Source organism: Physcomitrium patens, chromosome 9 (genome assembly GCF_059467195.1).
Source record: "Physcomitrium patens ecotype Gransden chromosome 9, ASM5946719v1, whole genome shotgun sequence".
NCBI classification, from domain to species: Eukaryota; Viridiplantae; Streptophyta; class Bryopsida; order Funariales; family Funariaceae; genus Physcomitrium; species Physcomitrium patens.
Window position 1 is genome coordinate 17,795,648 of NC_143418.1, and position 12,015 is coordinate 17,807,662.

The following is a 12,015-nucleotide window of genomic DNA, read 5'->3' on the forward strand; positions in this document are numbered from 1 at the left end:
TCAGTCAATCTTTTAGTGACTTTTGTTTTTAAGTATAATAAAACACATGTCAATTTAATATTACATTGTTACTGTTATTATTATTATTATTATTATTATTATTCAATTAAGTTAAAAATGCAAGAGTATTGTTGTTTGAAGAGGTATTAAAGCAACACCTAGTACCCTAGAATTCTAACCATGGAAAAAGGAACCCAATGATCAGGTTTAAAACGGTGAGATTGGTTGTAAGGCTAATAAAGCGGATTTTCAACATCCTTAATCTGATGGCTTCAAGATGTGCAACATGAAAAGGTAAATTTCTAAGTGTTACATTGGAGGGGTAACAGATTTAGTCTCGTCTTCCTCAGGTTCTAAATCCACTACTCGATACCAGTTGAAAATGCTACCCCTACCAAATCAAATACAAATTTGGTAGAAAAAAATTCCCACTGGCATAGAAACAGTAAGTCATACTACCCAAAAAGCCTAGAAACCAAGTCACATTCAAAAATCACCAAGACAGTCGGCTCTTTGACAGCCCTTTGCAAATAAAAATATAATGTACAGAATGAACAGAAAACTTTTATTGATATGACAAGGGTGCTATATACACTCTGCTCACCAAGGGTGAGAAACTGCTCGCAAATTCAGTGAACGTCTATATGAGCAACTAACCCTACCACTAAGAGGGTAGAAGTATCACCACCACATGATGATTATAACAATATCAAGAAACCGTGAGAGAATCAGGAATGTCCCTCCTTATGCCAGTGATACTGCTTACATCTGAATGAATGAGGAACACGAAGGAACTGGACGAGAAGGAAGTGATTCTAGCCTGAATTCAAGTGGGACGGAGAACGATCGAACATGACCCGCCACATAAAAGCGCGAGATAATACCATCTCTAACTCTTGATGAGTCCAATTCTTGGTCGGAATATGCTGTAAGAACAGGACCATTTCCTGGAAATCGAGCTGCTGTAACTGGTCTGACCACTGCATCCAAAAACACCAAACTCCGCAAATCAACAGCTCGATTTTGGAGAAAGAATTGATAAATGCGGCCATGAGTGGTTGGCTGGGTGGCGAAACACTCTCAAGAGAACAACCAGTGTAAACAAACGAAATCTAGCAGAGCTGGATAGTTATGAAACTGAAAAGAAAATTGCAGAAAACACACAATTGCCTCTACTTTGACAAATAATCCAACAAGAAATACGAATTAATTTAAGTTAAAGATATAGTCATCTGAAAGGAGTCGCAACAGTTCAAGGTTCTAATGATTGCAGAACTCAATGCAAATCGAGCACCCAAATTTGATGATAAAAGTCTAAGCCCAACTTACAGTGAGTAGGAAGCTGGCACATACGTATACGAGGTACTCTGGAAAGTTATCTGCTTCTGCTAACCATGTATCCCATAGACGACCCACAAGCTGGAAAGGAACCTGCTCAAGCAATCGTTAAAGATCATTACAAATAAAGACTGGTATGGCATAACTATAACTAAAAATCTGGGGAAGTCTGTCAAATGCAGAACAGTCTGAGCTCAAGTCTTCTTATATAGACTCACAGTTTACGGTGCGAGCCTTGAAAACAAACAAAAGAACATAAAAGTTGATATCCTCTTAATAAGAATCCACGATTGCTGTAACCTAATTCTTTCTAATTCTAACCTAGCTTAAATTACTTAACATACGTCAGAAGCTTGTTTGTAGTCCCTCTGGATGTACTTACGTTAACAGACAATAAGAGCTTCAAACCAAACGGATTAAACTGTTACCTCTCGGATGAGGAGGCAGTTCAGCCAACGAAATGAAAACTGAAGGAACTCCAGTCCCTCCTGCTCCAAGTGCCTCGCAACGGGTTCTGCACGCCCGAACCAATTCTTAAATGCGTAGATATGACAGAATTATTTATCATTTTGGATGATATGAAGATGGCTGTCTTTATCCGTAATTGATCTAATGTATTGATAGAGACCACTTCATTTCAGTAGATGCACACAGGGGCAAACGAAGTACTATTCCGCCCCCATCGTCTCAATAGAAACTGATCATCAGGCACGCTGTACAGCCAACTTAAAAACACAAAGGGGCATACTCTCAACTACGCAACACAAACGAAATTCGGTGACTCTTCAGTTTTAAACCAACAACTAATAAGTTACACAAGTATAACAAAACAGAGATAGTCACCATCAATGCGACGAACAAGCTCTTTGAATCTGAATACAAGCCGTTGTATGCCTGGCTGCGCAAATGTGTAATGATCTTGAATACCATCCAGCAGCTTTGACAGACACCCGAAAGAATCTGCTTCAACCTGTACCACAAACCTCCAAATCTCTTACCAAAATTCTCATAATAAGTTGGTAAGGATGTACGTCATAACAACAAGCAAAACAAATACGCTTCATTTATGGCGAGAGCTAACCTTGGAGATGATGCCTGGAGAAAGCTTGCTCAAGTCCCAGGTATCTATATCACCTTCCAGGTACTCTGATAGAAATACAACAATAAAAGGTGTAGCCAAATCATTGATACCTTGGACATAACCGCTAGCTGGATGTCGGATGGCCCTGATTGTTAAAAAAACAAAACAAAACAAAACAAAACACCAATCGAATCTTTTTGTCAATAATACGGTATCAATTATATATATATATATATATATATATGAACAAACACATCTTACGAGAAAAAATATAACATCAGCTAGCTCCTTTTCTGAGACATCGATACGCTTTTGATCAAGTTAAGCTTGTAAGTTTGTCGGTTGAAAGTGCTGCACACCATATATACAAAATGCGCTTCAAGGTCGCCTGGACAATGGGGTCCTGGAAAAATGGCACTTCAGGCAGTGTCCTTGGTGCATCTACTCCTATCTGCAGGATGACAAATCACAAAAAACTTGGTTTCATCATGTGACAGATAATTTACTTTCACGTCTTTACAACTGCATCTGCACTTACTGAGACTTGTCTCATGAAAACCATCCAATGTCAAAACGAGAAAAACAAACACAGACAAACAAACAAACATGAACAAAATCAGAATAAACTGAAGGGTACCCTAACTGTACAGCTAAATAGAAGCAAACCTGATGCAGCATGACAATTTCATCATCCGTTCGATCACTATCTGGAATATCATAGTATTGTGGAACACAATCCAGGTACTCCTGCCGCTTTCGGGCCAGAGCTGCTTCCCTTCTATCTGCATTGGGTGACGAATACCCCTTCACACGTAATATATGTCACTATCTTCTTGACAAAAAGAATTTTTGTGTAGGATTCTGAAATCGCCGCTATGTTGCTACAGGCCATATGAAGCGACTCAAAGAGATCTACCCCAAAAATATCGAAGCAAAATACTAAAGAACAATGCGAACTGACTAACCAAAAGCAGCCGCCAAACATTTGGCCTAAGAAACGGAGGCACGCCACTCCAAGCAAGTTCTCGTAGAGCATCTGCTCCAACATAGAACGCCGAACATGGTTAAATGTTATCAGAAACCAGTTTTGGAATGGGTGTCTCAGAACTTCATGCGCAGGAGAAAACACTCAAATAAAATAAAGAAGGGTAGTTGTAGCATATCACTGACCAAATTAGTGAACTACTTTCAGCCACCATATGTGTTTATTAACCACAACCACCTTAAAAGCATATTGAGCACTGAAGCTAGATGAAAATGACTCACCTACATCAACAGTTTGGGCAGCTAAAATCTTCTTAAATCTAGCGACCCGAGCAGCATCCGTAGCTCTCCCCCCTGGGAGTCTGGAGCTTTCCGACCCACTGCCTCTGCAGGAAGTATCAAATGGGTATCTGGGTGATGAAGCGAAAGGCTCCCCATTGCTGTCACTTGCATCGCTCGTGAAGCTCTGTTAATAACATGAAGAGGAATTTAGCTGAACAGGGTTCTGTGTTACTTCGACTGTACATAACAAGTAAAGCACGCAGCTGAATGAAAAAAGCTCGAGAAAATGATAACAAGCCGCGCAGATTTAAATCATAGAAAAGACTGAAAGCTTACCTTAGATTCTGTAAGAGAAGGGCCTGCACTGTCGGCGGGACTGCAACCTTCACCTCCGTCTCTGCTATCCAAGGTTGATGCTTCACCATTTGACTCCTTCCGACCCAGCATCCTCCCTACGCCTAGCATCCTGCGAATGAAGATTCGACAAAGATGTACAGATACTTGTACAACAAGATACAGCCGGTAATGTTCTTGCTTGCTGAATTTTTCTAACCAAGATTCCTGTGAGTATAGGGTTCATATTTTCCTAAAAGGGCGAAGGATGTCACATTCACATGCATGCCCACTTCTTCGTATCATTGGCATCAATTTCACATCTAGACCGTCTCAATAAGCAAAATAGTCAAATGCACATATACCGGCCGCTTAGACAAGCGTTCAGCAATGTTTAAATCTCTAAAGCTATGACGCCTAATGGTGGAAGGGGTCGGGCTGCTCTAGAACCTTGGATGTTATTTACAGCTCCATGAACAGTCTTTTCCACTGAGAAATGCTAATAGGACTCAGGGTTCTTCACAGAGCCAGGCATCTCACGCAATTCACTTGTTAAAACTGTCCCAAGCGCAAAGCACAAAGCACGAAGGGAAGAAGAAAGAAGTAGAAATAAATAAAAGTAAAAAGCGGAAAAGAAAAGCAGTGAAACACACGACAGAAATGCGTGCACATTCCTCAAAGGAACAGATCCACCGTGGGCTCCGGGAGCGCCAAGACGATGGCAGAGTGGGTGGTGGATCTGGTAGGAAAGGAGGGCAAGAAAGGCAAAAATAGTAGGTATTGAAGTATGCATGCATGTACATACCCAGTAACTTTGCGGAGGGTTTGATTGAGACTACTAGTGCGATCCCCGTTGAAGATCCCTCCGCCTCCTCCGCCTCGACCATCCATAGCGGGAGACTTCACCACTGGCGATGGTGCTACAACTGCACTAAGCTGGGGCATGAGTGCATGGCTGATCTAACAACACTAGCGCTCGATGCAATCGAATCAAAAAACAGAGTGAGAAAAAAGAGAAAACAAGACAAGTCAGAAGGAGTGTGCAGACGAGACAAGACGAGAAAGCAGGTGGTAAGTGGCTGGAGAGTTCGAAGAGAGTGGCACGAAGTGTGAGACGAAGAACATGATGCTTCAAGATTCAACGTTAGTAAGAAGCGAATTGCAGGAGGACGAGGAGAAGGCGAGTGAGTGAGGGAAGGGGACGAGGACGGGGCTGGACTGAACTGACCTAACTCAGATTGGAAGGAGGGATGGGAGTAGTGTTGGTGGTGCCCAACACAATTGAATCAATACAATAGGAAGTAGAGCTACCCCTCCCTCACGCTGCCCAGGATTCACTTCGGGCAGGGCAGGGTCGATCAAAAACAAATGTCTCCTCCTCCTTATGGATGATAAGTGGAATATCATTCATCTACGTCTCTTCATCCCCCTGTATACATGTTTTTAATAGACTCAGGTTTTTACTAAATCAATCCACCCATTGTGGGAAAAAAATGACTTCTATATTCATTTCTTCACTACTGAATTTGCAACCAATGAAAACCAACCACATTCGTTATGATTATCATATTCTTCATATGGGTAGGTCAATTTAGTAAAAAAACTGGGTCTATTTAATATTCCTCTTTAATTAATGACGTGCAAAATCGTATTTTCCAACTGAAAATTCTACAAATGTGTTGTGATGAGATGTGTTTCTTTTCTTTTAAGCTTTTATTTAATTTTAATTGTAAGGTGATGGTATTTTTGAATCCTCACCCTCATTTATATTTTGGATACATGAAATTGATAAGAAGTAGGGAATTTGTCTTCCAAAGGTTGTCAGCCATCTGTTGTAGAGTCATTTGTTACCTTACAATGAAAAAATTGTTTCTAGACAACCATCAATTTTTTATGTCTGGAATTGTAGAACTTACTACATTGATTGATTGATTGATTGATTTATTATTTTGTTTTAATGTCCTACTCTAGATTGTATGATGTTCTTTTACTATGGAATTAATGTATCCATTATCCTGACATTTATGCCCTTGTTATTTCCATCTGACTTTCAGATGACACGATTTTTCTATTTCGTCAAATTAAATAAGTATTCTGTTCTGGAATAATATAATTTATATGTTCTCATGCATGTAATTCAAACAGCAATGGTTTTGAAGCTGTATCTTTGATATTCAATCAAGTACCACTTATAAAATTAAGCAAACTTTTTCTTTGGTGGAGTTTTCATAGAGCTAAATTATTGATCCTTTAAATATGAAGATTAAATGTCTTGTGTCAAAAACATCTTTGCTTTATGGTTGGTAAACAATAGGAAATCACATGATTTAAGTTGATGGTCCTACTTTATCACTTTATTTCTGCAGAACATGATCTTCAACAATAATTCAGGTCTTATACTATTTTTCAATTGATTTTTTTTTAATGAATTGTGTTGTGTAATACAATGAATTACGTGCATTTCACATGTGTAATGTATTTGATTATTAAATCAATATCATCATTCAAGGTATAAAAAAATTAAAGAACTGAAATCCTTCACCACAAAATTCTATACATTAATAATAAACTTAATTACTAGGTCATTCAAGTTTTTGATGCGAGATTTTAAAAATCACAAGTCGGATATGATCAAATATATAATTGATTGAAAATTACAGAAAAAATTAAAAAAAAGAAAAGAAAGAAGTTTCATAACATTAAATTCTGGATCAAAAGTTAAAGTTTAAAGATGTCCTACTCATGTAACTAAAGGTTAAATGCAAATCAATATACACACACACATACATACATACATACATACATACATACATACATACATACATACAATTTTAAACTCTACAATAATTTTCAAATGATATTCACCTTGCCCTTGCAAACATCAATTAGAGATAGACATATACTTACATATGTCAATTTTTACATTACTTTTTCTGCTATTCCTCACTATGTTCTTGACGTGTAGGTGTAGATAAGTAAGTGAGTAATGTATAAATACGATTGTTTTTTATTTTTTTATTTTTTTAAAGAATATCAACATTGATAATACCCTGCCACTTCAATAAATTGGACTGGTACCATAATTTTTACGAAAGCAGTTATAATTTATACACTTTGTCGAAGTATCATTACATCAACATATATGGATCAGTTATCAATGTTTCAAAAAACTAAATTCATAGTTTTATTTCACACTACTGAACAAAAATATGATCTTCTAATTTGTACATGCAAAAGCATTCAGTTGGTCAAAATTTTGAAACTATTGTTCGATGTCCATTACAACAAACTTTGGTTATCTGTCAACTACACGTCCTATCTAGGATTGAGAATATTTTTGGACAGAGATTTCCTTGCGACTTATCCTATGGATGTGTCATTTTAAATGAGAAGACTTCTGCAAGTACACTTGTGGTAAAATGTGGTAAATACACTTGTGCAACCACACAAATATCGCTATGGTTGTTCTGGTTGTTTTGAAGTACTTCCAAAGTAAGGTTTCACTTGGACTTGAAGCATGTAATACCACGTTAAATTTACTTAACCATCCAAGTGGTCAGTTCGAATTGAATAAAATCTCAACGGTTGAATGTCAAAGGACTTAGCTAGACGTGAAATCTCTCTCTCTCTAAATCAACCCAGCATGAAAGCATTGCTGTAACATTGAGAATCTCGACAACCTATGGGAGATATCATAGAAGAACACGTTTGTGACTCACATGCCGTAGGATCCGCATTCAGATCGCCGAAATAAACACTCACTGCATTTGGATTCCCTACGTCAAAATGGATACCTGTCTAGTTTCAGCTTGACCAGGGGTTTCTAGGACAAGAGAAACTGAGGAGTTCATAATCGTCATCAGATACAACATAAGCATGCAACTGCTGAATGGCAGCAATACCTGATTCGAAAAAATCATCTCAAGGTTAGAATGAACTGGGTAGAGAAGGTTCTCAGTCGACACAACAGGAAAAGGAGTGGTTGGTGCAGAATGGCATCGCCATGGAGATGTATTATATGCCCCCAGCCGTTGCTTACTTCGTGCATCAAACGCAACTGGCACTGTTTTCGACGTACTTTCTAACGGTACTGTAGACGTTCCATTAAGTCGGTTATCTTTCTCTAAATGACCGTCTTCCTGAATCTCTCCCATCAACCAGACCAGTCTCCCCACGCCGTGCTTGACACCTGTAGCAATGCTTATCTGACGCAAGATTGAAGAAGGTGCACCTGACAACCAGCGAAAGCACAATCACTGAGTCCCAAAATATACTACACACCAAACACTCTGCTTTAGATAACAATTTTTTTAGTTGCTTAATGTTAATCGTATGAGTTTCAACGAAATGTCTAGCGAGAACCGATTGCAAAAAGAACAGACACTGTAATACTAGCCATGCCCCTCAGGACAGGCGTGTCACTGGACTTATCGTACGAAATCATTGAAACTACAGAAAAGTAAACATGAAGCATACTCTAGAAAAAGAAACGCTTACTCGGGGCATTTCCACGCTCCTGGTTTCCTCTCCTGGTTCAAATCGTGGCTTACAATGTTCCTTGTACTCACATTGTCATTAATCTCATCCCCGTGGGAACTGACTGAGACGCCAGCCTCAGTCGATCTTGAGGTAGGTAATGATGATACACTCTTAGACGTAGGTGGTGAGCCCGCTTGGGCAGCTTCTTTCTCCTCTTGTTCTTTTTTCTTCATACAACGGTCATAAAAAGATCCCTTCGGGTATGTTCTTTTCAAACCGGGTGGCGCTGGGCGTCCGAAATGCTCTTCGTATAATCGGTCCGCTAAACTCTTGTAGGGCTTATCAACTCTCTGCTCGTTATGAGAACTCGCCTCGGAAGACTCTTCTCCCTATTATCCCACGATAATATACTCTTAGAACAGGCCCCTCGCAAAAAACTAAATTAGAAGTATAACATGACCTTCAAGTGTTAGACAATCATACAAACTACACAAAGCTGCAATTAAAGAAAATAAGAAGGACCACTTACTGGTCTTGAACCCCCGTAAGTGTTTTTTGCATCAGTTCCAAAATTCACTGGCTCATTTCTGCTGTTGCGCTCATATTTTTCCATCATTCCTAACCTCCTCCACTTCTTCTGCAATCTTCCATGATTGGGGTCCTGTGGAGAAGGAAAATCGTCTAGGGAAAGCTTGTCGAACACTGCGGAGGACTTGGTTTTTTGTGATTCAAGCTTAGGAGTATCCCACGGCCTGTCAAGCTGGCTATCTGTTGCTTTAACAGGTTCCACGTCGAAAAACGTGTTCTCTGAAAGCGCACCATTAGAGGAGTCCAGTGCTTGCGGAGCCGGCTCAGATTGAATGTTCCGTTTCCCTACGAGGTCTCCAATCACGACTGTAGTAGCATCCGTTTTGAGGAGCGGAGGCTTCGATAGACTGAGGAACGACTTGGATGGTCCAAGTTGGATATTGTGTTTCTGCACGAGATCTTGAAACCATTTGTTCCGAGGGGCCGTCTCCAACATTTCGAGGGCAGCCTCGAGAATTGCCACCTCCCGCTTCTTGCTGACGATGAGTGACCGAAAGTCATCAGCCACCAAGGATGATTGAGAATGTGATGCTTCTGATGGCCGCTCACCTACCGAACCAGAACTGCTAATACCCTCGGGAAATGTATGATCACTGGAGTTCCCATTACTTCGTGGAGCTTGGTTCCCAGTAGAACCACTGTAAAAACATTGGCAAAATTCCCCAGACCTTTGAACCCCTCCCTGTCGCTTTCCAAACAGTCCAGAGAGAAGCATTTGCTTATATATGTGCCTAGGAGTTGATCCCAGAGGATTTGGTTCTGGGAAACCGTGACGCGATGCGGCGTCCGCAACGCACCCAACGCTTCGGGGTGCGATTTCAGAACGAGCATTGCGAACTAGCTGAAAAACGCGCAACGTAAGAGATTCATATTAAGCACATTACCCACGAATAAAACAGGGTGAGCAAGAAAATTTTAAAAAATCACGAGTGATTAACTTAGCAGAGGGAGAGCTAAACGACAGGAACGAGAATTCAAATTGAGGATGATGGTAAAGGTGCAACAAGAGCAGAGGTGTTACACGGAGACGACAGAAGGAGAGAAACATACCGACGCAGCAGCCGCAGCAGAGGTATAGCGCATTCGCATGGTACGAGAGAGCATTGTGAGAAAAGGAGCATGGGAAAAGAGAAGGATAGGAAGAGGGAGGGGCGAGTATGAAGAGCAAGGAGGGTGGTTACGGGGGGAGGATACGAAGAAAGCAAGCGATTACAGAAACAACCACCTCTGATCGATGAAGCATACCGGCGAGGCAGGGGACTTAAGCAGCGGGGGTTTAAGGTCAAGTGCCACAACACAGCAGGTGTTTACGAGAGCATCAGCAGGGGTTTAGGTCAACTGCAGGGGCACTGAGCTGCACACTGCTGCATGCCAAGGTTCCATCACCAGTCGCTCATCCACGATCTCTGTCCATCATTCCCACAACGTTTCTCTTCCATGAGCACTCTGGATATCAGAGGAAAAGGAGAACCGGGAACACAGAACCGCGCACTCCGATCCCCATGATTCTATGATTCCTCCAGTCCTGCCGTCTCGGAACTGCTGCACCGATTTCCTTAGCACTTACACTCGCAAAAAAGTTGTTTCCTCTGGATGGTTGTGGTGCGTGAAAATGGGTGATTCGATAACATACGTGGTAAGTTTTTATATTTTCATTCCTGGATTGATGCTCCGCACGTTGGTGGGGACGGGGTCAATCAGCAGTTTCTTACCCATGTAGCTTTCGATCTTATGAAATGGAGGTCGTAAGTATTTCTGACAGGATTTTGATTGACCGCAGGGTTCAATATTGAAAATCTTTGTGCAAGTTGCTTGCTCCTGATGCAGTATTGGTATTTCTTTCCTATGCCTTGACGGATGGGCAAGTATGTTGAAAGTCACTTGTGAGAATGTTGCTAGAATTGGCGAATACGGCGGTTCCAATTTCTGTGCGTAGATTCTCATCATTCCTTAACTTTTAAAATTGCACTTGGCAGGTGATAGCCTCTTGTAATGGCACCAAAGATGAGCTAATAGCTGAAGTGAGTCGGTTCACTCATTTTCAAAAAAGCAGTAGCTTCAACATCAAAGACAATAAGGACGCGAATGGTCTGTATCTCGGAATTTTAAAAAGTTTCAACATTAAAATAATGATATATTAAATATTAATTATGTCATTATAACCTAATTATGTCAAATAGTGTCAAATAAAATACTATCTCCAATTTATGCTTTTTTAAAAAAAAAACATTGTTAAAGTAGCCATATGTGCTATTAAATTAGAGATATGGATATAAGCAAGAAAAAATAATTGTTGACAAAGTAGGAGATCTAGTTTTTTTGATTTGCATCCAATCTTTGCTTTACCTAATTTGCAATTGCTTCATAAAGATGCTTATTAAGTTTTAATGCATTTTAAATATAATTTCTTATTTTTGCTTTTAAAAACTCTATAAAATATAGTGCTTATATTGATATTTTTCTATATGAATTCTTTAAAACAAATAAAAAATATTACAACACTCTTTAATTGCAAAGTATTTGAATTTAAAAACCTAGGATATGTAATTAGAAGAAAAGATCAAATAATATAGTCAAAATTAGAATCTTAGAAATATAGCAAATTTTACTAACTTTATTACAAATGCAAAGAAAGTATTATAGACCAAAAACACTCTAGATATTCTATTTTTTAATATTAGTCCTATGTGTGGATAAAAAGTCTTATAGTCTATATGTTATTTTCGAATATAAGAAAATATTAAATGGTTGTTATCTTATTTAATCATAGTTGGTATAAAATTACATAATATAAAAAATACAATTAATTCTTTTAAATACATGAATATTTTTTTAAAAAATAATAAAATATTTAGATAAAAATAGAATAAATTTAATTATTTACAATCAATTTTTAAAAATAAGACATAGTATAGAGACAAATTTCTTAG

The 12,015-nt window shown here is 39.1% G+C and overlaps 2 protein-coding genes across 3 annotated transcripts; both read right to left on the reverse strand.

Moving 5' to 3' along the window:
• Positions 1–544: 544 nt before the first annotated feature.
• On the reverse strand, positions 545–5,290 carry LOC112287119 (uncharacterized). The gene is made up of 11 exons (XM_024529828.3): positions 4,824–5,290; positions 4,022–4,151; positions 3,686–3,869; positions 3,385–3,455; positions 3,086–3,223; positions 2,779–2,870; positions 2,420–2,564; positions 2,182–2,308; positions 1,767–1,852; positions 1,330–1,431; positions 545–980 (listed from the first exon to the last, which is right to left on the reverse strand). Exons 1-11 carry the CDS (start codon positions 4,961–4,963, stop codon positions 816–818), a joined length of 1,380 nt encoding a protein of 459 aa, XP_024385596.1. The 5' UTR covers positions 4,964–5,290; the 3' UTR covers positions 545–815.
• Positions 5,291–7,541: 2,251 nt separating this feature from the next.
• On the reverse strand, positions 7,542–10,412 carry LOC112286405 (uncharacterized). Of its 2 annotated transcripts, none has more exons than XM_024528266.3 (4): positions 10,136–10,412; positions 9,027–9,926; positions 8,516–8,886; positions 7,542–8,249 (listed from the first exon to the last, which is right to left on the reverse strand). In XM_024528266.3, exons 1-4 carry the CDS (start codon positions 10,187–10,189, stop codon positions 8,132–8,134), a joined length of 1,443 nt encoding a protein of 480 aa, XP_024384034.1. In that variant the 5' UTR covers positions 10,190–10,412; the 3' UTR covers positions 7,542–8,131. The 2 variants fall into 2 exon arrangements, with proteins under 2 accessions (XP_024384034.1, XP_024384035.1); XM_024528267.3 differs by having other exon boundaries at positions 8,587–8,886; positions 10,136–10,335.
• Positions 10,413–12,015: the final 1,603 nt, after the last annotated feature.

What these genes read in the sequence shown, in the direction of transcription:
- LOC112286405 (XM_024528266.3), bottom strand. Translation starts at nt 10,189, where the DNA reads ATGCTCTCTCGTACCATGCGAATGCGCTATACCTCTGCTGCGGCTGCT. An exon ending in CTTACGGGGGTTCAAGACCA is followed by an intron (nt 8,887 to 9,026) that starts GTAAGTGGTCCT and finishes GTGGGATAATAG; the next exon opens with GGAGAAGAGTCTTCCGAGGC. An exon ending in GGAGCGTGGAAATGCCCCGA is followed by an intron (nt 8,250 to 8,515) that starts GTAAGCGTTTCT and finishes GCTGGTTGTCAG; the next exon opens with GTGCACCTTCTTCAATCTTG.
- LOC112287119 (XM_024529828.3), bottom strand. Translation starts at nt 4,963, where the DNA reads ATGCCCCAGCTTAGTGCAGTTGTAGCACCATCGCCAGTGGTGAAGTCT. An exon ending in AAGCGCATTTTGTATATATG is followed by an intron (nt 2,565 to 2,778) that starts GTGTGCAGCACT and finishes TTTAACAATCAG; the next exon opens with GGCCATCCGACATCCAGCTA. An exon ending in GCTTGTTCGTCGCATTGATG is followed by an intron (nt 1,853 to 2,181) that starts GTGACTATCTCT and finishes TCGGGCGTGCAG; the next exon opens with AACCCGTTGCGAGGCACTTG.